The following is a 21,565-nucleotide window of genomic DNA, read 5'->3' as shown; positions in this document are numbered from 1 at the left end:
TTTTCATAGCAGCATGTCATCAGCCGGTAAAGTGTATTATTAACTGGTACTTTTACTGTAATTACACCTATTATCAGGCATAACCGTTGAAACATTATTTTCTTGTATAAAATTCATGACGATACGCCTAGTCGTAGCACGCGTAACTACCAATTATTGTCTATTTTAAATCAATCACTAGACCCTTCGTGTTCTTGAATGTTATCTTGTTTGTATAATAAGGTTATTTCAGTGTTAACTACGGGCAGACATGTTACCGACACTTTATTCGTAAAATTGCTTTAAATATTCGAGCGACAAGTATTAAATCTCGCCGAAAAGGTAAGCAGATACCAGATTTGAACTTAATACAATTAAGTTATTAGTCGCATTAACACCCACGAAGATTAACTAGGTATTAAATACCCGTTTTGTCAACTACGTAATTATTGGGAAATTAACTTAGTTACAATAAATACAATGTGATGTTAGTTACCTCGTAGCATGACGTAGACGTTTCGCCGCCGCCCAAATTATACGATAAACACTGTTTTTCTGACACGTATCATGATATTTAATGTCACACTATCAATTTACAATATTTTTTGGCGAGCCAATTATTTGTTAGAGGAGCCGAAGGTTACACATGACGTTTACTCAACAAGGTTTGTATCGTAACAACACGCGTCCGGTGGCGGTGGTCGGCGGTTGCATACACGTGCAGTTGTCGGCGCGGCGTGTCATGTGCAGCGTGGTGTGCGCGGGGCGAGCGGTGAGAGCGAGCGGCGTCGGCGTCGGGCGTGCGCGCTCGGCCTCTCCGCGGACTCGACTGTAGGGCTTCTGTCCCGCTAGGGCGGCGCGCCCACGCTCGATACCGCCGCCTTCCCAGCGCCCTCCCACATTGCAAAATCGTTTATAAAAATTTAACAGATTATTGCAAAAACACAGATATTTTCCAATACGTTTCCAGCCATGTCGTAGTACTCGACAATCTCTTGAGTAACGAGGAGTTTATTCTCCTTTCATCTTTTTGTGGGAATAATAAAATGTACCCTGAGTGAGTGCTATCATAACGTGGCAAGCGAGAGGCGTGGCTGTCTAACTAAATGAACGCTTTGACATCACTCCGTCACGGGTTTATTCATATTTCATTTGCCCATAATTTCTTAATCGATTCAAACGCTTGTTTAACTTCCTAATTACATCTCCAAAATTAATCGGACGTTTTTTAAATAACTTATAGAGACATACAGATGGTGCGGATGGAATACTAATATACTGATGTAACTAGTTCCACTGATGGTATCTTTATGATATTTAGAAATAGGAAAAAGTCTATGTAGTGTAGTGTTTCACAAATCACGTCAATAAATCACAATATGGTATACAAGTACATTTGTCGTGTAAAAGGCGTTGTAAACGGATGCCGATGTTTCGGATCACGTGTAGTAGGACTGTGGTATGGTGTCAGCTTACGTTAAGGTACCCACACCTCACACCTTCAACTGTAAAATAAAATAATACCCTTCCTACACGACTGTAGGAAGTAGGGAGGGTATATTATATGTATCTATCTCGAGAGTGCTTTGACACTCTGGCTCATTGTCCAAGGTTCAATTTGGATCAATTGTTATTCGAATGAATTTGTTTTTCTAATAATAATCTAAACCTGAAAATCCTGTATTTGTATGGCATGCCTTATGGAGTATAGGATAACATTCAAAATTCAACACTTTGTTTTATTTTGTTAAAGATGACTGTCCGGAGTGAACAGGAGTATCTAGTGTATTTGTGCTTCATTAAGAATTAGGCTCAGATTATCTAGTTATATAAGTTATTCAGATCTGGTTATTAGTATATTTACTTACTTTTTGGCCTAGCCTAAAATATCCACCCTTTGTAAAAATACGTAATATGGTATACCGAGACTTTAAGCTCTAGAAATAAATCCTATTAGCATAGAATGCCAATGAATCATTCCAACCAGTATTTATATCGCGTAAACTACAAACGAATATTTCATTAAATCAATGTTTAAGACAGTCAACCCTAATATAATTAAACCCTTTACTTGAACACATTAATCAATGTATGGACAGTGACGTCACTAAACTCATCAATTTATTGCTTTCATCCATGAGTAATTTGAAACTCGTACAATGTGGGCGGTCCACGGTGTGTTTATCAATATAACTGTGATTTACATGATGTGCACAATACAAAAAGAGGTATCGGTAAAAACGAATATATCTTCCAATGTATTTCTAGAAGCCTCAGTAAAACTTTTCTAAATCTTTCAATCAAAATGTAAGCTATCTGCACATAAATCTGAATAATCAGCCAGTTCTGGCATTCATCCACCTGAAACGCCATAAAAATATTCAAAACCATTTGCTTCACAGTTCACACGAAACAATGTCAGTCAAGAAAATATATGCGACACGGAAAGCTGGAAATTCCGCAGCAACAAATATAATTGAATAAGTTCAAACGTAAAAACATTAGCGTAGCATAAATCTGTGCGCAAAAACAAATGGATCACATAATGCAGTGGTGTACTGCGGGCAGCGGCAGCATGGTGGTCGCTGATAGCATCAATGCGGTCAACGGCATGCGCCCGGGGCTCGCCAGCCCACTGACCGGACAGCCGGCCGCCGCCGCCGCCGCCGCCGCCGCCGCACCTGCTGCCCGCCGACATGCACTGCTTTAGTGACGTGCTCGTCGTACCCCTCACTCATCAAAACAATGCATGCCCAATTTCGTGATAAGGTTCTAAAATACATGAACAGCATGTCAATCATTAAGAATCCTCAAAAAAAATTAGATGTCATCGCTTATCGAAAATAAATGTAGGTACCTAACCTCGAGAATATCACCCATCAGCGGTATCCTGATTATCCATAAGGTTAATTTAGCTCCCTAAGAATATGCCAAATCTAGAAATATGAAGTGATAAAAAAGAAGTAATTTAACTTTACTTTTGTCTGCTTAACTATATGCGAGTAACCTCGACATTTATTCGTTGACATTTAAATGCAGTTGACGAACGGCGCCACATCACTACTGTGTTACAACTACCCACGCTACTCGCCATGCGGCCCCGTCATGAACCGCCCTGCAATTAAAATTCACATGCAATAAAGCACTTCCTTCTGGTCACAGTACTACGTAACACATTATACTAAAATATACAGTGCAATGGAAAAATGTAAGTCGGCTACGTCCAGTGGATGGACATTTTGGAATATTTTCTTGAAACATGAGGGACATGCCTGCATGCAACCACTTTACGTATGACTTGGACTTCAACGGCAGCGATGTAAATTGTTCGTTCTCTTGGATTATTTCAATTGCGTCAGGAAAACTTAATATTTTAAGATCATTTTGGTGGCAGAAATCATTTTCTGTTCAGCGCAGTCGGTTCTATACATGGTAATATGCAGCAAGTATATTATTATACGACTTTTCCATACGAATCTATACACTCACACTTCATTCAGACCGCAATATGGCCAAAAAAAAATCTGAAAGGTGATAAGATAGATTCATAATTTTCGGTGTAGTGTATAGTGAATATTAGCCATAATTTTATATACAATGTGATAGGGGTGGGACTTCTAACCCGTTAAGGCTGAGTACTACATCTAATTTTATCAACAAAAAAAATAATATGGGGGGTTGAACCCCTAATTGAAAATATTGAAAAATAGTGATTTTTTCGGTAAAAATAATTCATAAATGATTTTTTTTCTCACCAAAACATTATCAAACATATGAAAAAAGTAATGAATTAGTTAGCCAAGGTTATTAGCTACCGTTTGTCGTTTTTTTTTGTTTCTACGACGCATACAACCTTTGATATCAAAAAAAGGAAAAAAAAATATTAAAATAGCCATAATTTTTGGGGGAGGGGATTCGACCCCTTTGACCCCCGACTTTTGTCGATAAAATTAGATGTAGTACTCAGCCTTAACGGGTTAGAAGTCGCACCCCTATCACATTGTATAGAAGCACGTCTTTGATAGTAGATTCTAGGTAAATGTCGGTATTATTTCAGTTGGATGGCAGCACACACGCATGTGTCACGGAGCAGAGCGGCGGTGGCGTGGCCCGCAACATGGCTGAGGCTCTGTGGAGGCTGCGTGGCGGCAGAACCAAGCTCCTCACTGCCGTGGGGGACGATGCAGATGGAGAATACTTAGCCAACATCGCACCAGGGTTGCTACTAGATGGTACTCATATTATTTATACGTACATCATTCATAGAAATAAATCTCTGCTAAGTACTGGATTTTAGCTTGAATATCCGAGGTCTTGAGATCTGCAATGTCATGTACTAGCAAAGAGAGCACGAATTCAGTGTTTTATTACAAGTTGACAACATTAAAACCTCGTAGTCAAATTCGTAGCCGTAGCCGTAGCTCGTAGCACCGTAGCACCATAGATGATGGAATATCGCTAGAAATCTAGTGTTAATCAACTACTTTAATAAGCCAATACCTTAATTTATACCGTAAGTAAGTATTACAAAGCCTTTACTGTAATATTCTGTGTAAACAAATACATTTCTAAGAAAACACTTTTCTTCCCATATTTTAGACAGCAAAGTAGATAAGACCCTAATGTGTTCCTTATCGTTCGCAGATTGTATCGTAAAAAATGCCAGTACACCTTCTTACGCTGCCGTAATGGACTCTCGCGGTGAATGCCTGATCGGGTTGGGTGACATGGCTTTACACAATAATATCACAATCGACCTGGTACGTAAAAATACATTAATACGTAGATACTTTTGAAGATCAGAATTATTGTTGAACATATATTTAATACATTAGACAGGCTCTTCCCAAATGTCATTGTTTGCAATTACTACGTTTCTGTAGTTCTCTTATCTTAGTGTGCGCTAGTGGTCTATTGAGTAGTGATGCACCTCGCGGCGTAGACCTGTGCTACGTTGCACTACGCCACCATGTTACGTCGCGCGTCGTGTAACAATACGACCGCGTAGAACATAATTTTATTATAGTACGTTACTTATGGGATGCCCGTCATAACTCGTGTTTTTATTTAGATTACTAAGCACGTTTGCTCGCTTCAATATGATGTGACCACAAAATAGTACACAATACAGTTATTAAAATATTGAAATTAAACAAACATGGTTTTGTTAGTTTTATGCACAAATACTTATGCGTAACATCACGCATTCCTACTTCATTCTCCAATGATTTTAGACGCAGTACTAAACGAATTTTCAATGAATGCATAAGTATCCAATTATCCATGTTATAATCGGATCTATTATTAAATTATGTAAGATAGACTAACATAATTTAAGGTTGTGTTATACCTGGTGTAAAAAACTCGTGCGTATTATAATAGAAACGTTTTACAGTCATGAAAACGGATTCCCGACTACTTGAACTGAGGTGAATATAAAGTATTTCCACGTCTTCCACCGTGGGCCGTGTAGGTATAATAATATGTCGGCATAGTGAAGGCGTTTCTACGCAATGAAATATTTGCGTAGAGGCTTTCCCTTTACGACAAAATTATGTGTCTTCGTACCCTCCGAATATTATTTTATGATGGAACGTTAACGTAAAACTGGGGCCATGAATGATAGCGGTTCTGATGGTGGCATTGCTGCCTCATGAAATATTGAAAATTGTTGTCACACAGGTGAATAAGCACATCGATGTCCTGCACGACGCCCCACTGGTGGTCCTCGACGGCAATGTGCCTCAGGCTACTATTGACCACGTACTAGATGTGTGCCAACGCCAACAGAAACCTGGTAAGTTGATCAATTAATCGTAACATAACGATTAGATGTGGCACGAGTACCTGCATAAAAATAGTTATATTTATGTATACTATACCTCGGTAGGCAGACAACGAAACATTAATAAATACTAGTCATTATCCTGTAATAAGTAAATGAACAGAAATTAAAATCTACGTTATAGGTACTCGGGTACTTGTATGCAAGTATAACCTAGAGATTCAAGACAGACTTGAACTTTATGGCTACAGAACATAAAAAAATATTGTATAGATGGGTTAGTTAGTACAGAGGATACAAAAACGAATTTTGTAGTAAAAGCATTTGTTCACTAAAATATTATTTATTTAAAATTATCAGTACATACAATCAGTGCACATCCTTGGAATGGCATACAAATGAGATTATTTTTCGGACGGATTTGTTATAACCAACAATAATACACGAAGGCACTGTATACAGATTTTTTTTTTCAAGGCACTTATTTCAATTCATTAGGTACATGTGTCATCGTGTTTGTTGAATCAAAACTTAATTATAATTAGATTAAAATACATTTTGATAAAACAGATACTATCATATACGTAAAAAACCTAATCCTAGAATAATAAAAAATAATACGTAAATTAATACACAGAAAAAATTAAGACAATGTCATTCTTGTACATACAATACTTAGTATTAAGTATAACTTAAAAATAATAATAACTGTTAGTCAACAGAACGAAAAAATTATCAGTCACAAATTAAAACTGTAAAATAAGTGAATTAATATCCTAGTGTACAAAATATCAAATCAAAATTAGCTACTAATTTAATTCATACTTTAAAAAAATACTTGAGATTATTAATGGAGGGCAAAATATATAAGTACATAGAGGGAAATAAAACCAATTAGCCTAATTACATTAGAACACAAATCCTGTAAAATATGTAAGAACTAACATCAAAACAAAAGTCTTTTCTTGAGATTATATCAGTTGATGATGAATTTTAATTGCTTAGATCTAATAAAAATACCTTTTTACACAAGATTACTATTACTCCTCAGTCCTCACCAGTAATTCAGAGTAAAATCTTAAATAGATTACTCACAATGTAGATTACAAAATGAAATGACAGAACTTAGGTAGTAATCTCATGTAAACTTGTCAGAGCTTGTGTTACAAGCTTTTATGTAATTAGCAGCTGGCAGCTGTGTGATTGTTTGCTAACCCAATAACCCAAAGATAGATTAGAGACGAGTTATATCGCGGCGTTTCTTACCGAGGGAGTTACTAAAACAATACCGAATTCAAACGGCCCTACTAGCGGTTTTTCTTTTTAATTGAACTGTAAAATATGACAAAATTATAGTGACTGCAAAAACTATATTTTATAGAGATTTTTAAAACCGTAGTATGTGCACCAGTAGAGATTTTCCTGTTAGTGCAGTTAACCACGAGCAGAATACCAAGGTGTGGCCTAAGCCCAAGATAAAATGTTTAGTATCATTAATGTGTGAAATAATTACCTAAGGAGTCATAAAAATATGGTCTACTTTGTGTTCAATATAAGGCTTTGTGTTTAAAGTACATTGAAAAAGTATGAAATCAAGTGTTATTTTACATGTAACCCATTTGACGCTGTTGCTGCAACTGGTCGCGCAACTGGTGCAGAGCATGTTCAGGCTGACTGTGTTGCATCTGAGCTACCAAATTCTTTGCTTCCAAACGCAGTTCATAAAGCTTTCGGGATTCCAAATACAAGAGTATCGCTGCCGCTCCTGTAATCAAATGAAATTATTACTTTCAAACTAACTTCTTTGCTTTCATCTTTGATTATATAGAACAAGAAAACAGTGTGTGTACTCTTTAATTTGGTTTTTGCCTAGAGAGAAATAAATCTATAATCATGAAGCATTACTTACTTATTATAGAAAATTTTATTTACAAAGAAATTAAGTTATATTCATTTGACTTATTTTTTATCACAAACTAAAGTTATATTTGAGTATAATAAAATAATATCTCATTTTCAACACAAAATATAAATAAGTTTAAAATTAAAATTCTCACCGAACAAGATGAAAGCAACTACAGCAAAAGCGTATGACCACGACAGAACATTGAATGAGGGGTACAGCAGCCAGTCACGACGGTAGCAGTTCCCACCAAATATGGCTACTGCCAGAAACAAGAACACGCCTGTAACAAAGTTTATATGATTACACATTAATAAATATTATTTTCATAGTCATTTTATGACTAGATCTACAAAATACCTACAATACAAAACCATTTATTGTTGTTATGTCAAAAACAATACAAAGAAGACAACAATCACTATTGTTTATCAACATTTCAAAATGTACAATAATAGGAAGTATGTCCTTAATTTGTTCAAAGTTACATTTAGAAAATGTTATTATTCAGTACTGTACTGTATCAGTTTATACTAATATAAATTTGCATGATAACTTACTTGCAATAGCCACCATGATGAAAGCGGAAGTGACAAAGATCCATTCATAACGCAGCACGGTGCGGAGTGGCCATCTCACTATGACACACGCCAGCAACACTTGGGATGAGAATGACAATATCAGAGCCATGGTCACAAATGACTGCACTGCCATTAACCACCCAGGAAGCAACCATTCTCGGATCACATAAAATTCCTGAAACATGTATAGTTTGTATTAGTGACAAATTAACAATGCTATGTTGCATAAACAATGATGTATGTAACTAATGTTACAGAAATAAATGTCCATTATCTATAGAAAGTTGTAGACTCCACAACACAACATGAATTCTATGGGTTGCCCTAAGTTTTCGAATGATAACTATATGCTAACTATAAGCAGAATTGCTTATAGCTATTGTTAATAAGCATCTATTGTATTTTTGCAAAGTAACACCTGATTCTATTCTATATCTATGGATTGATTCATTCAATTCTATTAACTAAATTACTTAACGTGTATTTTAAACATTAGCAATAGCCAACTAGAAGTCTTAAATTTACCTCACTAAAGATGTAGTGGCACCCATGAAACAGTTTGTCAAACTGGTATGAAGGGAAGCGAAAACGGTCGAAACAGTATTCCCATAGGCCCATGTGTTTGAAACTTGAAAACATTTCGGGATACGACTCGATCCAATAGGGACCGGCAAATGATAGCAGCAGAAATAGGCCAGCGATGTACGTTAGGCTGGCTCCGATGAGAGTTGCGTCTGTAAATAAGTGACCATTGTTATTTATATTTCATAACTGGCTTTTTATGCATAGTATACCTTATAAAACTAAAACTCGCATCAAAACTGTTAAATCCAACAAGATTCCAAATTGTATGGGCGTGCCCGATGTAAATATTACTTACTTGAAGCCTTAGGATACTCATTGTCCGCGGCCGTCATAGTGTCGATTATGTTTAATCAGTTTTTGTAGTATATATTTCGGGAGACTTGTTGGTATCACATTAACGATTAATTATTAAAACGAAAACAAGCGTTCTCAACTGCTAACAAAATCAACAAAATGTGACACTAATGACAGAAAAGACGTTTACGTTGACATTCGTTGTGCAAAATGACGTTAAAATGTTCGTCCAAAAATGAACTGTTACGTTTTTTTTTTTTTTCATTCATGCGTTAACTAGAATGTTTATCCTTAAATTGAAGTAAAAAAATATGAAATGCACTAAATACATTTTAAATATACTCCATTTCATATGGAAAGGATACAGTGAGTTTTTTATATTCAATATTTTCTGGAGACAAATTCACAGACATAAATAAAATATAGGCTGGAGTTGTAGAAACACAATAAAACAAAATTAAGTTTAATAAAATAAAAACTTTATTGTGATAAGGCAGTTAATTGTTTCATACATATAAAATTAGATAGATCTAATTATAATCTTATTTTCTACTTAATATAACAACACAAAAAAAGGACGGTATTTAAAAAGGTACATCGTTGATAAATCATGTCTTTTATAATAATATCAAGTACTTAAAATGCAGCTGCATTGTAAAATATATCTCTGGAATTCACTTAAGAAATACATATTAAAGGCACATTATTAAAAGTCATTTCTACAAACCATTTACACTATAACAATGATATACAATAAGTATGATTATGTAAAGTGCTCAAAAGATGTGCATTAGTTACCCTTAGAATAAACGATATGTCTACAGTTGTGATCTATACACATAGTTCGTCAATATTAAAGTACATACGAAATGTTAAAAGCAAAATATTTTCGGCAATATAAAATAGTGGAGGTAGTCCATTAATATAACAAATCTGGCACTCATTCAAACATCCAGACCATTTATAAAAAGTCTTGTCCACATATTTGGTAAAATTACAAAAAACCAAACTGAACTAGAAAAAATATGTAAACTAACATAATTACATATACTACAATATGTTTATGTATTACTAAAGCAAAATACTGGTAAAATAATAAAAAAAACATACATAATAATATTAAATTGGACTTTGCGCAGACCATTTTGGACGGATGGTTCTTCATCAGATCTAAACATAATTCGAGACATAAACATTGCTTAGTGTATCTCAAGCTCAGCTTCAGGTAGTCTTATCCATGAAGCAAATACAAAAAGGAGATGATGTAATTAGATTTCCCTTTAACATAATGCGTGACACTTTACGGGGCGCGCGAGACATTACGAACCACATCCTTCTCTATTTTCCATCTAGCAATCCCATAATATTACAAAATTGCCAATTGTCTACATTTGAATGTGCCACTTTCCGAGTGCTTATAACCTACCTACACCTTTTTACTTATAATATCATTAGGCAGAGTGGAGTTTTTGTGTCACAGTACAATCACACTATGGCATCTCCTCTTTGTACTTGCTTCATGGCCTCAACAGTCATAAAGACAAAATTTGGTCGCTAAGTTAAGTCATTAATATCTTTAATTAATTTTCAACCTTATACTCTTGTAATAAATATGAAAATCTTTCTGAAATCGGGACCGATTTCTGTTGTAATTGTTGCTAGGCTTCCATCTCTAATGTAACACAATAAGCAATGCTCATATACCTATTTTCTTAACATTAAACTAATTCTAAATGTGATTTTTGTTTAACGTTATGCTTTCGTTTCGTACTCTAACTCAAATCGAGCTTGAGATTCTTTCATCTTGTTACGTTTCTTTGCTTGGATGTTAGACTCGGTCAGGAAGAGGGCAGCGGTGACTAAACACGCCACGGAACCGACGACACCCAAACCAAAGGACCAGCCTGTAAAAAATACGGATCATTTTTACTTTTGGACCATTATAGATTTAGGAATAAATTCTATGGGTATGAACTAAAGAGTTTTAAGGATGCAATACTGACACTACAAAGTCATTATATACATGAGACTTCAAACTATGTATGTTGTATGATTGCTTACCTAAATAATTGTTGGGATGATCTGGCATCCAGCCATCTGTGTTTCCCAATGATGCAAACACTATAACTGCAATTACTCCACATATACCTAAAAACAAACAAGTTTTTATATTATAACTACAGTAAGAAATATTAACATTATAATTGTCGGGCATGCTGTTCATGATTATGGACCTGTGCCATGCTTTGAAACTACACGTGTAAACTCTTCGAGCTGATACGAGAGCAGGCCAAGTACTTTTTTTTTCATCTATAAATGGCAACCTTACAGCCTCGCAACCGGAAAAATTAATAAGGGTCATATTCCTGACATCTCAATTTTCTAGCAGAAACTCTGTAGCCCGTTAGTTAATAAATATTTCGCAATATTAGGTACAGTTCATCTCACCTGCAGCTAACATAATATATCCAATACTCTTTATCAGAGTCACAAATCTGTTTTGATCTGGTCCGCAACATAGGAAGAACATCAATACCAGTATTGTAGATATCAAAACTCCTAGCAGACACAATGTGAAGAAAAACTGTGTCGCTATCATGAAACCTGCAAAAAATATATTATTAAGAAATGGTTTGTTGAACAAACATCTATTAAATATTGACAAAAACCATTACTTTTTTGGTTCATAAGGTTACAGAAATAATAGCATTGTTGGTTTTTTTTTTGCTAATTTTGATCATTTACTGTCGACACGGTACATCGCTCGTACAAATATAATGTAAAGAAGTACGACTTACCAGGTAGTAAATATCCACGGATCTTGTCATATCCTGTGGTGAAGGGGTCGTACACCCAACGACATCCAACGAAGAATCGTCTTTGGTATTGATCGAGAGGATCTGGCAGCGATCTGAAGCAGTGACTCCATAATCCCAATCTAAAAGAAAAAACGTTGAATGAAAATTATGTTCCTACACGGTTAAGCTATAATATATATGGCTTACGCTAGTCCCTACTATAATTTTAAACAATGCAAGTTTACAAAAACCCTATCTTAAAAAAAAAGTCTACTAATTATTTATGTTTCCGTATTTATATGTATCCATGTCCAACCTATCTAATTTGGCGCCTCTTATTCTGGAGTCGCTGACCAACCAACTGGGCGTACCGAATGCCAATGCCACAGTAACAAGGGCAATGACAAACACGCCAATGCCACAATTACCGGCCAAACTTCTATTCTTCATTGTCTCTGTAACAAAATAATACATGAATGAATCTCAGATTAAGAATTCCGTAAGCAACGAATGAAAATACGTTAGTTCCTTTTGTTTACCGCAGGGTTAGACGGTGTCCATATTAATTAACCGACGTCTTTTCAAAATAGTACTTACATAATATTAAGTACGTACAGCTATATGCAAAGTAATAAAGTCAATTATCATAGGTTTTCAAACGTTTATCGAGCATGTTAGGCTTTTCGATTGTTTAAATAAACTGCTGTCTAGTTTTGTAGTTACTGCACGTTGCACAAATCGAACAATGTCTTTGACACTGCACCAATTAAGGTCGATGAATAAAATAGGTTAATAGGCTTATTATTGCCAAGACTTTTCTTGTATTAAATGCAGACGAGTAGACACGGCGCGATGTTGATGTGTCATCACTTTAATGCCATTTTGTGAACAGTTTTTATTTATTTTACTCATAAAATTAACCAGGTGGATGAACTATGATTTATTAAAATTACTGTGACATGATTCATTCAACTCGACGCAGCTAAATAGTAGCGCACGATCAAGATTAGGAAATAAGTACCTGGACAACTATTTCAATTTAATGGAACCGCCATACAAGTATCTTTAACCTTTTCACCGCCAACAACTTCTATAGAAGTTCAGGATTTTCGTGCCGTCCACGCCACTACTTCTATAGAAGTTCATTGTATCTACCTACTATAAGAAATACATTTACGATACATAAAACATTTGTTTCTTTGTAATTTTGTAATTTGGACACGACGAACTATTTTTTCTCATGCAAAACAGACTATTTTCTGTTTTAAAAAGGTAAAACATAAAAGGTTTCAAATAATTTTATATCCCGCACGCCAACGACTTCATATCAAGTAGGCCAGTGATGTGACGCGAAAGTTGCATTCATTAGAATCTTTATTTACTATAATATTTGTTTTCTTTTCCATCTAATCATTTTTTGAATTCTATGAATAAAAAGAAATTCCGGTCAGTAAATAACGTATTACAATGCGTTTCAAAATTAATGTACATCTACCTATCAAATCATTTCATTAAAATTAATTATTATGTACTGAGGGTTTTCGATATTGCTAGACCCATCTCTACGTAATGGCAAGATTTCGAGTGACACTAGCGCCGTCAACTTCAATAGAAGTAAACCTGTGAAGTCGTAAGCGCATAGGCGTCAAGGTCATTGTGTCATAGTGCCAGGCGACGCGTGCACGCACATTTTTCTTTCCCAGTGCAGTGCAAAATGACCGAATATGATTCGGATGAGTTGTTGCGGCTGTTAGAAGGTGTGGAACCAGATTCCGACCTTGATGTTGAATGGGAAAGCACATCAGAAGAGGACGATAATGTATTAAAATAGTTACCATCCATTTCTAAAACTACACATATGTTGCCACTTTTAATCACTACAAACAATGTTCCTAATTTTAAATGTAAACTAAAACCAAAAGCAAACCAAACTCTATAGAAAGAAAGAAAAGCATAGACAACTCTATTCCTTACGAAATTTATCGTGCTATGAACGCCAATGACTTGATATGAAGTAAACAGACTACGTTATGAAATGAATAGTGAAGTGGCTAATGTTACGAATTATTATTATTATCTCTAGCAACTCTATGCATGTATCTTCATCTCCGATAACGGATACCCATTTTTCTTAGTATAAATGTTCATAAAATAAAACAAATTACCATTATAATTTAACAGTTTGTATTTTTAATTGTAAATTTGAGTACCAATTTAAATTTACACATATTTGTTTTTCATTATCGACATGATGTTACCGCCATCCCTACTTTCGTACTATACATTTATTATACATTTATACGTTGGCGTACGGCGACACATCGTGTTTAGTATAGCTGGGCGGCGAAAAGGTTAAGGAGTTGTGCTTATAAAGCGTTTAATTTTATTTCTGTACTTTGCTACATAAAAGGTATTCACAGAGGCTCTAGCCGTGGGGCAAGTAGGTATTCAGGTAGGTAGGTAACTAGATAGGTAGGTACCGTCATTAGCGCAATTAAATCTGATAGACTGTACCCATAAAAAGAAATTGAGAACATGGTTATGAATGAAATGCTTCACTTCGGCGGACTCAACGCTAGTTCTTGCTAATAGGAGTTATTCCACATTGTATAGAATGGGGGTTTTTAAGTTGTTATTTTTATATCTTTGGAGTTTAAAGGTCGAAAGAACGACCCGTCATCGTCAATTCTAAAACATGCGCTTAACATGACTCGTGGGAAATGGCGAGTTACTTGCCTACTGATAGATGGAAACCACTGTTTATAAATTTTCTGATGAAAATCAGTCTTGAAGGGGGATAAATGAAGTATTGAATCTTGATGTGGAGATTTCAACTACTGTTCATTACTTTTTTTGTTGTTCTTCGAGTAAAAGTAGTAAAATGGGGTAGTAAATGGGCAAGCCAATGAGCATTCTGCATTTTGAGTTTGTGAAATTCAAGTTATGATTCATAGGATTCGTTCATAGGAAAATTTTCGAAAGTGCAAGCAAGCATTCTTAGCAACATTTTTGATAGATTGTAGCTTTCTAAGCCTATGCTGCAATACATTGTTGTTGCAATTTTATAACATTTGTAATTTTTGTCATACAATAAACATATCAGAATCATTGCAAAGTTACTACTTATAGTAAATGCAACACACTCACAAGAATTCTAGTACAAAGAGTCTTTATTCAAGTACAATCAAACAAAACAAAGCTCACTAAGTACACACCAAAAGCATAACCATTTGTACTTTACTTGTTAATTAGTTAAATTCAATGTCAGAGCAATTTGTAACAACTTTATATGTGTATGTCATTTTACACAAAATACAAGGTCAAACACCTGAGATGAATAGCAAGTCTACCTAACTACCTGTATACCTCCGTAAGAGTTTCGCAATACACTCAATGGAGGCAGTGTGTGTAATACACAGCATAACATTCACCCAGAAACACAATGCCACAATGTTCACACGCATTTGAACTGTGGGAACTCATAAATATGCAAAACTTATTTAATATTTTTTATTTTCCACTAGAATTTTATTTTTGGAAATGACCAATTGAATAATTTCTGGAATGATTATTCATGTTATAGGTTTAACAGATTAATATTTAAAAAAGCAAGTTAATCTTTGGTTTTAGTAAAATGAGCCAAACTAATTCTTATAAGTAATGAAACTAATACAAAAATATAAAAAAATGGACACAGTAAATAAAGGAGATTTAAAATACTTTCTATGGATTGAAAATTATAATATTATTAATTTAAATACTTAGTATAGAGATGAATGAATAACAACCTATTGGCATTATATGGCATTTTTATGTCTATATTCAGAGATATCACACTCTTATCAGAATAAACTCTAAATTACTGAAAATACTGAGAAATTTGAAAAGTTTATAAGCAACATAAAATTACATTAACCACTAGCTAAGAAAAATCTTTTTGAAATAACAAAACTAATATGTTTATCAAAACACTTTACTGTACTTACCTAATATTATCACTTATTTAAAGTGCAACAGTTTTACTTCAAAATTTATTGTTTTACTATGACTAACTCATTCAACTGTAGCCATTCCAGTCTAATTAGAATTTTGATTACCACTCATTAAAATGGTTTGCCACCTTTTATGTGTTTAAGTAAACCAAAATTTGGAATATGTATTAAGATACCATGTTACGTTTCCAAGAATATAGGGGAAGTCTGTTAATCCTGCCACATTTTAAGGCTCTTTTTTACCTAGCAAGGTAAAAATCTAGGATAATTTTAACAGGTTTATAAGCCTTTTACATTGTCTATATTAACTGGGGTTATTTCAAACATTACCTGGTAAATGTTGTGTATTATAACAATGTTTTAGAAATTGATTAATAATAACATTATTTAAATTTTGTAAATTGTGTAGAAGTCGAAGTTTTAATGCATAAACCAACTCACCTATCTAGTTGTGTTTTCCAATTAAATGGAACTTTATTGTTGTAACGTTATTTATGTTTATCACATACACTCCAAAACAAGAAATTAAATAGTTTACCATTCAAAACATTTAGATTTTTAAATACAAAAACAAATAATTGTAATGTGATGACTGATCAACGCCCAACAACTGACAACGAATGAATGACATGACGTTTATTGAATGAATATTAGAATGAATGAAATCACGTCATGACTTTGGGTGAATGAAGGTATGGACGCGGATTTTTCGTAATTTTAACGATTTTTTGCCGATTGCATGTTGTTTGAGACTTACCTATGAAAAAATAATGTTTATTTTTTACTAACTACGCGTAGTAGACAAACTGTTGTTATACTTTTCCCGAAACTCTTTATCCGAAACCAGTTCCACGCATGACACGCACCACCCTGAAAAATTGTGTTATTGTTATGTACAATTAATTTAGGTATTTTTTTAATTATTTTATTTTGGTATTTACGAGTATTTATACTCAGCATGTCTTAGGGTACATTGACATACACCACCAGTATCATGCTATCATACACAATTTTACACACATCAGTCATTACACTTGAAACCGAAACTAAGATTCTTCCGGGAATCGAACTCGCAGTGCAATCTGTAACTAAATTAAATTTCAATAATTATTGTTATTTGTTTTATTTTCTTTCAGTGTTTTTCGAACCAACAGATAGAAGAAAAGCTGTGAAAATCTTCGGTGGTAAATACAACGTAAAATACGCTTCGCCTAATTTATTGGAATTACGTGCTATGGCACAAACAGTTGGATCATCTCAAACAAGCAGTTCCTGTGAACTGACAGAAATAGTAAAACTGTATTCCAGTGTTTCAAATGTTGTACAGTTTATGATTGTTACAATGGGATCCAGAGGAGTCATTACATTGAAGAACGTAGGGCATCAAAATGAGGCAAAATTTTATCCAACTGAACCAATTAGCAAAATTGAGAGTGTTTCAGGAGCAGGAGATTGTTTTGCTAGTGGTTTTATTCATGGAATGCTCTCTGGATATAAGGAATCACACTGTATATTCCTTGGGTTTGAAGCAGCCAAGATGGCACTGTTGTGCAAACACACTGTACCTTCCAATATACATATCATTAATAAATCCTTGTTCAAGGAGCCTAAATATGAGCTAATAAAATAGTTTCAAGTGTATTAATATAACATTTATTTAAGACACACAGTTTATAAAAACATTAAAAAAGATTCAAATTCTTATTCATTTGTTACATACATGTACAAAAAGCATGATTGATTAACATTCCAATAAAAATTAAGATAGTAAAGCACTATATACTGCTGGCATAATAGAAAATATAATAAGTTTATAATTATGATCTGAAATTAGATAGTAAATGTAATTTATAAATGGTAATAGATTCATAGCAATAACTATTCCAGTCTCTTCCTACACCCATGGGAGACAGGTATGAAGTTATGTATGTATACAGTGAGATTCTTATTTTCATTTTGAAATTATAAAACAAAGTATGTAACCATATTTATAATAAATGCTTGTGCCATTTTAATGCTTCAAACATGCTTGAAGCTATGTTAAGTATATTTTGATTTGATCTTAAAATCAACTTATCAATAATAAAGTTAGTAGCTTAATCTAGAATGCTCTATTTCTATTTGAACAAAGCACTACTGTTGTAAAAACTTACATTAATGTATACTCAGTCTAAACTACTAGTTATACAATGTAATATGTTGGACGGACAATTTCATTTACAGGCATTGTTTAAAATATAAACAGTACAAAATTATTAGCTAAACATTACTTGTTTACGAGTCATATATTACTAAAATATAACATAAAATTTGTGTAATAAAAATTACAGATCTGATGGGACGGAGTCATTATTTTGTATAAAAAGCTGCCTAAATGTCTATATGTCAGTATGTCCACCAGCATACCCAACCTTCCTCTCATGCATAGTATAAGATGATGGTTCCCTGCTCTGCATTTCATGAAGTCTCTTGTACTTTTGTACTCTTGCTTCTACTAAGAAAAGTATTCCGGCAGGGAAAAGTAGGACAACACCTACAACTCCAAGAGCAAATGCCCAACCCAGGTCATTGTGTTCCCAGTTAGGCATCCAGTCACGTCCATCACCCCGGGCACCAAAAGTCACCACAGAAATAATTCCAGAGAACCCTGAAAGTGAATGTAATATGTATTCAACAATTTGTAAAACAAATGCAAATCTATTATATGTATTTGGTTCATTCCTTTAGAAACCTATAAGAAATACTTTGACAAACCTCCAATAACAAGAACTGTGCCCAAAGTGACCAGCAGGGTGAGGTATTTGTCATCATCTCTGTCTTTCTTCATGTACAGGTAAGACAAAAACATTGACAAAATAACACAACACATGGTGATGGTAAAAAAGAATTGTGTTGCTATGAAGAAACCCGGTAGAAGTACATCGTGAATGATGTAGTATTCCTCTTCGAATATCCACCAGCAACCAGTAAATACAGTGTCATACCAATGATGTACCTCTTCAAAACCATTGAAGCACACTTCCCATAAGCCTGTAATTGTTGTAAGACAAATGTTTATATTTGTTATGGTAATTATAATTATTCTAAGGGCAATATTTACTCTGTTCATTTTATTCGCTACACATACCAATTTTTATAAACTTTGGATTCTTAAGTTTGCCGTCTGTTACTAGCCAATAAGGACTAATAAAAGAAATTATCACAAATAATGATGCGGCTATGAAGAACCCCAGGGCAAATAGCCCTGTTTTAGATTTAGCCATGATAAAACCCTATATTATTTTGAATTAAAACAATCAAAAATATTTTCTTGTTGTCACGCCCATAGATGTCAACGAACGAAAACCAAACGTCATTTCAGTCAACATTCAAACAGTGTCAAACTCGTAAGTCGTAACTCGTCGACAGCGTAAACAATAATTACACAGACTATAAAGATACCAGAATTTTGTGAGTACCATAGAGTAAATAATGTTACTAATTACAGCATATAGTTACAAACAAAGTAGTAAAATATTACAAACAATTTTATTGGTTTCCGACTGTATATCTAGACTAGGACAATGTTTCTTCTAGGATAGTCTATGACTATTTTTAATTCAAGTGTCATGTCAAAATGTCATATAGACATTGTCAATCATGTCAAGTGTCAAGTGTTAAAGGTTTTACGCCGACGAGACGGGATCACAAGCAAAAGGTTTCTTAATATTTTTGATACGCAAACCAAAGATGATTAATTATTTATTTTTGTAATTCGAATTTATTTCAAATGCAGTGCCTACTCATGAATTCAAAAAGGAGTCATTTATTTTGTCTTCTATTCAGAAGTAGAAGATACTTGCGAAGCAGTGCAACGAATGTGGAAACTATTAATAATGTGAAAAGCTTAAGTAAATATCTAAACCTAAGTGAGAGTAAAGCACACTATTTATGTATGAAACATCCTATTTTAACAAAAATGAACAATGACAACCTCGAAAGTTTAATTAAAACTGTAAATGAATTGGGATTCCCTTCCCACTCGCTAATTGAGGAGCCTACACTTTTCGCAATTTTGCCTGTGACCTTAAAGTTTCGATACAAAGTATTGAATGAATGTGGAATCCAGAATATATCCATGTCAACCTTATCATCATACTTGAAAATAATTAAACAAATGAAAGTAGGAGAATTGAAATCCTTGGAGTACTTACACCCTTACATAAATGTTGAAAATAGACTTGCAAGCTACATGACCCAGTGGCCGACATCTCTTACCTCTTCAATTTCTGAAGATATTGAGAACTCAACATTATATGTGTTACGCCTGAAAATTATACAGAGATATCTAGAGCTTGTGTTGGACCTTACAAACGATGAGTTTTACAGAGGTGTTAACACCTATCCTACTATCAAACATCGGCCATTAGAACATATCAATGAAACATTAAAAATTCTACAACTACAAATTATGATACCTAATCATAAAATCAAATCTAATTTATATTTGATACATGCTGATCCAGAAAATTTAAAGAATATAATTTGTAATTTTCGATCAATTGGTGGAATTGATATCAAAGAAATTATACGAATGCATCCTAAATTGGCTGCTAGAAATTGTAGCACTATGATAGAAATAAGAAACATTTTAGAAGAATATGGTATTAGCAGTGAGGCGCAGAGAAGATGTTTTAGTATTTATACTCTAGCTCCAGAAACAATAAGAGAAAGAATAGAACAAGCAAAGAATATACCTGAGTTCAGTACATTGATAAACCATCCCAGATTCCTGAAAATGATATATTACAACACAACAGCAATAAAGAGACTGAATAAGCTGTACAGTAATAATAAAAAATGTGTCAGTTTAAATGTACTGTCTGGAAGTTCAGCACACTATGAAATATTTGAAAAGGCTCCTGGTGATAGGCTAGGAAAGGGAAAAGATTTATTGTTTTGGATATCTCAATCATTTGGAAAGAAATTTAATATGACACAAATTCGTAACATAATCAAAAGACATCCTTACTGGATAAACACACCAGTACTTCAAGTTAAATCTGTGTATGATCATCTTTCTACTCAATTTTCTGATCAAGATATTTATGAAAATTGCCCTATACTATTATATCCTTGGAAGAAAATATATGCAGCACTTGATATTATAGAACGGAAACTAATACAAGAACAAATACCTACATTTCAAGATAATTTTAGTTATAGGTCATTGAGCAAGACTCAAAAATTAAGTTTAGTTCTTTATTTATTAGAGAAGAAACATTATTTTTCAGGGAATGGAGTATGGGCTGAAGAAAAAAATAAAAATTCAGACAAATTAGATGAAAAGAAATTAATTAGTAACCAAATATAAATAAATCTTTGAAAAATATATTTAAGTTTTTATTCTTTTTCACATTCACAGAGTTTCAGTAACCTCTGAAGACTAAATTGAATGTTTTAGTTGCTATTGGAATGAATATTTATTTAAAAAATTATTCTATTTTAAGACAACATTATATAAAAATTGACTTTATCCTTCTCGATTAGGCAGAGTCTTATGGGATCAAATAAAATGCAATGTAGACAACTATTGTTCACAAAGTACACAGTTGTGAAGTGGTTAGGTGACCGGTTGCAGCGCAACGTGTTGTAGGAACGACGCCCGC

The 21,565-nt window shown here is 33.9% G+C and overlaps 6 protein-coding genes across 9 annotated transcripts in view; 2 read left to right on the top strand and 4 right to left on the bottom strand.

Moving 5' to 3' along the window:
* The window catches only part of LOC118262359 (CD82 antigen), a 70,027-nt gene extending 68,992 nt beyond the window's left edge, over window positions 1-1,035 (bottom strand). For both annotated transcript variants that reach the window (XM_035573620.2, XM_035573619.2), the window contains exon 1: window positions 476-1,035. The gene's annotated coding sequence lies outside the window, so the exon portion shown is untranslated. The remainder of the gene's footprint in view (window positions 1-475) is intronic.
* The window catches only part of LOC118262358 (uncharacterized), a 119,854-nt gene extending 101,601 nt beyond the window's left edge, over window positions 1-18,253 (top strand). For all 3 annotated transcript variants that reach the window (XM_050697796.1, XM_050697794.1, XM_050697795.1), the window contains exons 8-11: window positions 4,037-4,211; window positions 4,624-4,739; window positions 5,662-5,776; window positions 17,054-18,253. In XM_050697796.1, the coding sequence (XP_050553753.1) occupies window positions 4,037-4,211; window positions 4,624-4,739; window positions 5,662-5,776; window positions 17,054-17,547 (900 nt within the window). In that variant the 3' untranslated portion in view covers window positions 17,548-18,253. The remainder of the gene's footprint in view (window positions 1-4,036; window positions 4,212-4,623; window positions 4,740-5,661; window positions 5,777-17,053) is intronic.
* Window positions 6,088-9,305, bottom strand: LOC118262360 (uncharacterized). The gene is made up of 5 exons (XM_035573621.2): window positions 9,129-9,305; window positions 8,774-8,982; window positions 8,228-8,423; window positions 7,822-7,950; window positions 6,088-7,529 (listed from the first exon to the last, which is right to left on the bottom strand). Exons 1-5 carry the CDS (start codon window positions 9,163-9,165, stop codon window positions 7,369-7,371), a joined length of 732 nt encoding a protein of 243 aa, XP_035429514.1. The 5' UTR covers window positions 9,166-9,305; the 3' UTR covers window positions 6,088-7,368.
* LOC118262362 (uncharacterized) lies at window positions 9,585-16,543 on the bottom strand. Its single transcript, XM_035573623.2, has 6 exons — window positions 16,359-16,543; window positions 12,242-12,380; window positions 11,926-12,065; window positions 11,576-11,731; window positions 11,189-11,275; window positions 9,585-11,031 (listed from the first exon to the last, which is right to left on the bottom strand). Exons 2-6 carry the CDS (start codon window positions 12,373-12,375, stop codon window positions 10,880-10,882), a joined length of 669 nt encoding a protein of 222 aa, XP_035429516.1. The 5' UTR covers window positions 12,376-12,380; window positions 16,359-16,543; the 3' UTR covers window positions 9,585-10,879.
* On the bottom strand, window positions 17,555-19,286 carry LOC118262361 (uncharacterized). The gene is made up of 3 exons (XM_035573622.2): window positions 19,045-19,286; window positions 18,672-18,947; window positions 17,555-18,564 (listed from the first exon to the last, which is right to left on the bottom strand). Exons 1-3 carry the CDS (start codon window positions 19,178-19,180, stop codon window positions 18,296-18,298), a joined length of 681 nt encoding a protein of 226 aa, XP_035429515.2. The 5' UTR covers window positions 19,181-19,286; the 3' UTR covers window positions 17,555-18,295.
* A 262-nt stretch (window positions 19,287-19,548) lies between these two features.
* On the top strand, window positions 19,549-21,290 carry LOC118262252 (transcription termination factor 5, mitochondrial). Its single transcript, XM_035573444.2, has one exon. The coding sequence runs from the start codon at window positions 19,687-19,689 to the stop codon at window positions 21,268-21,270; it is 1,584 nt and encodes a 527-aa protein (XP_035429337.2). The 5' UTR covers window positions 19,549-19,686; the 3' UTR covers window positions 21,271-21,290.
* The last annotated feature ends 275 nt before the right edge of the window (window positions 21,291-21,565 follow it).

The sequence above is a fragment of the Spodoptera frugiperda genome, chromosome 12 (genome assembly GCF_023101765.2).
Source record: "Spodoptera frugiperda isolate SF20-4 chromosome 12, AGI-APGP_CSIRO_Sfru_2.0, whole genome shotgun sequence".
Lineage (NCBI taxonomy): Eukaryota > Metazoa > Arthropoda > Insecta > Lepidoptera > Noctuidae > Spodoptera > Spodoptera frugiperda.
Note: the sequence above shows the minus strand (reverse complement) of the source record. Positions and strands in the feature narration are given on the sequence as shown.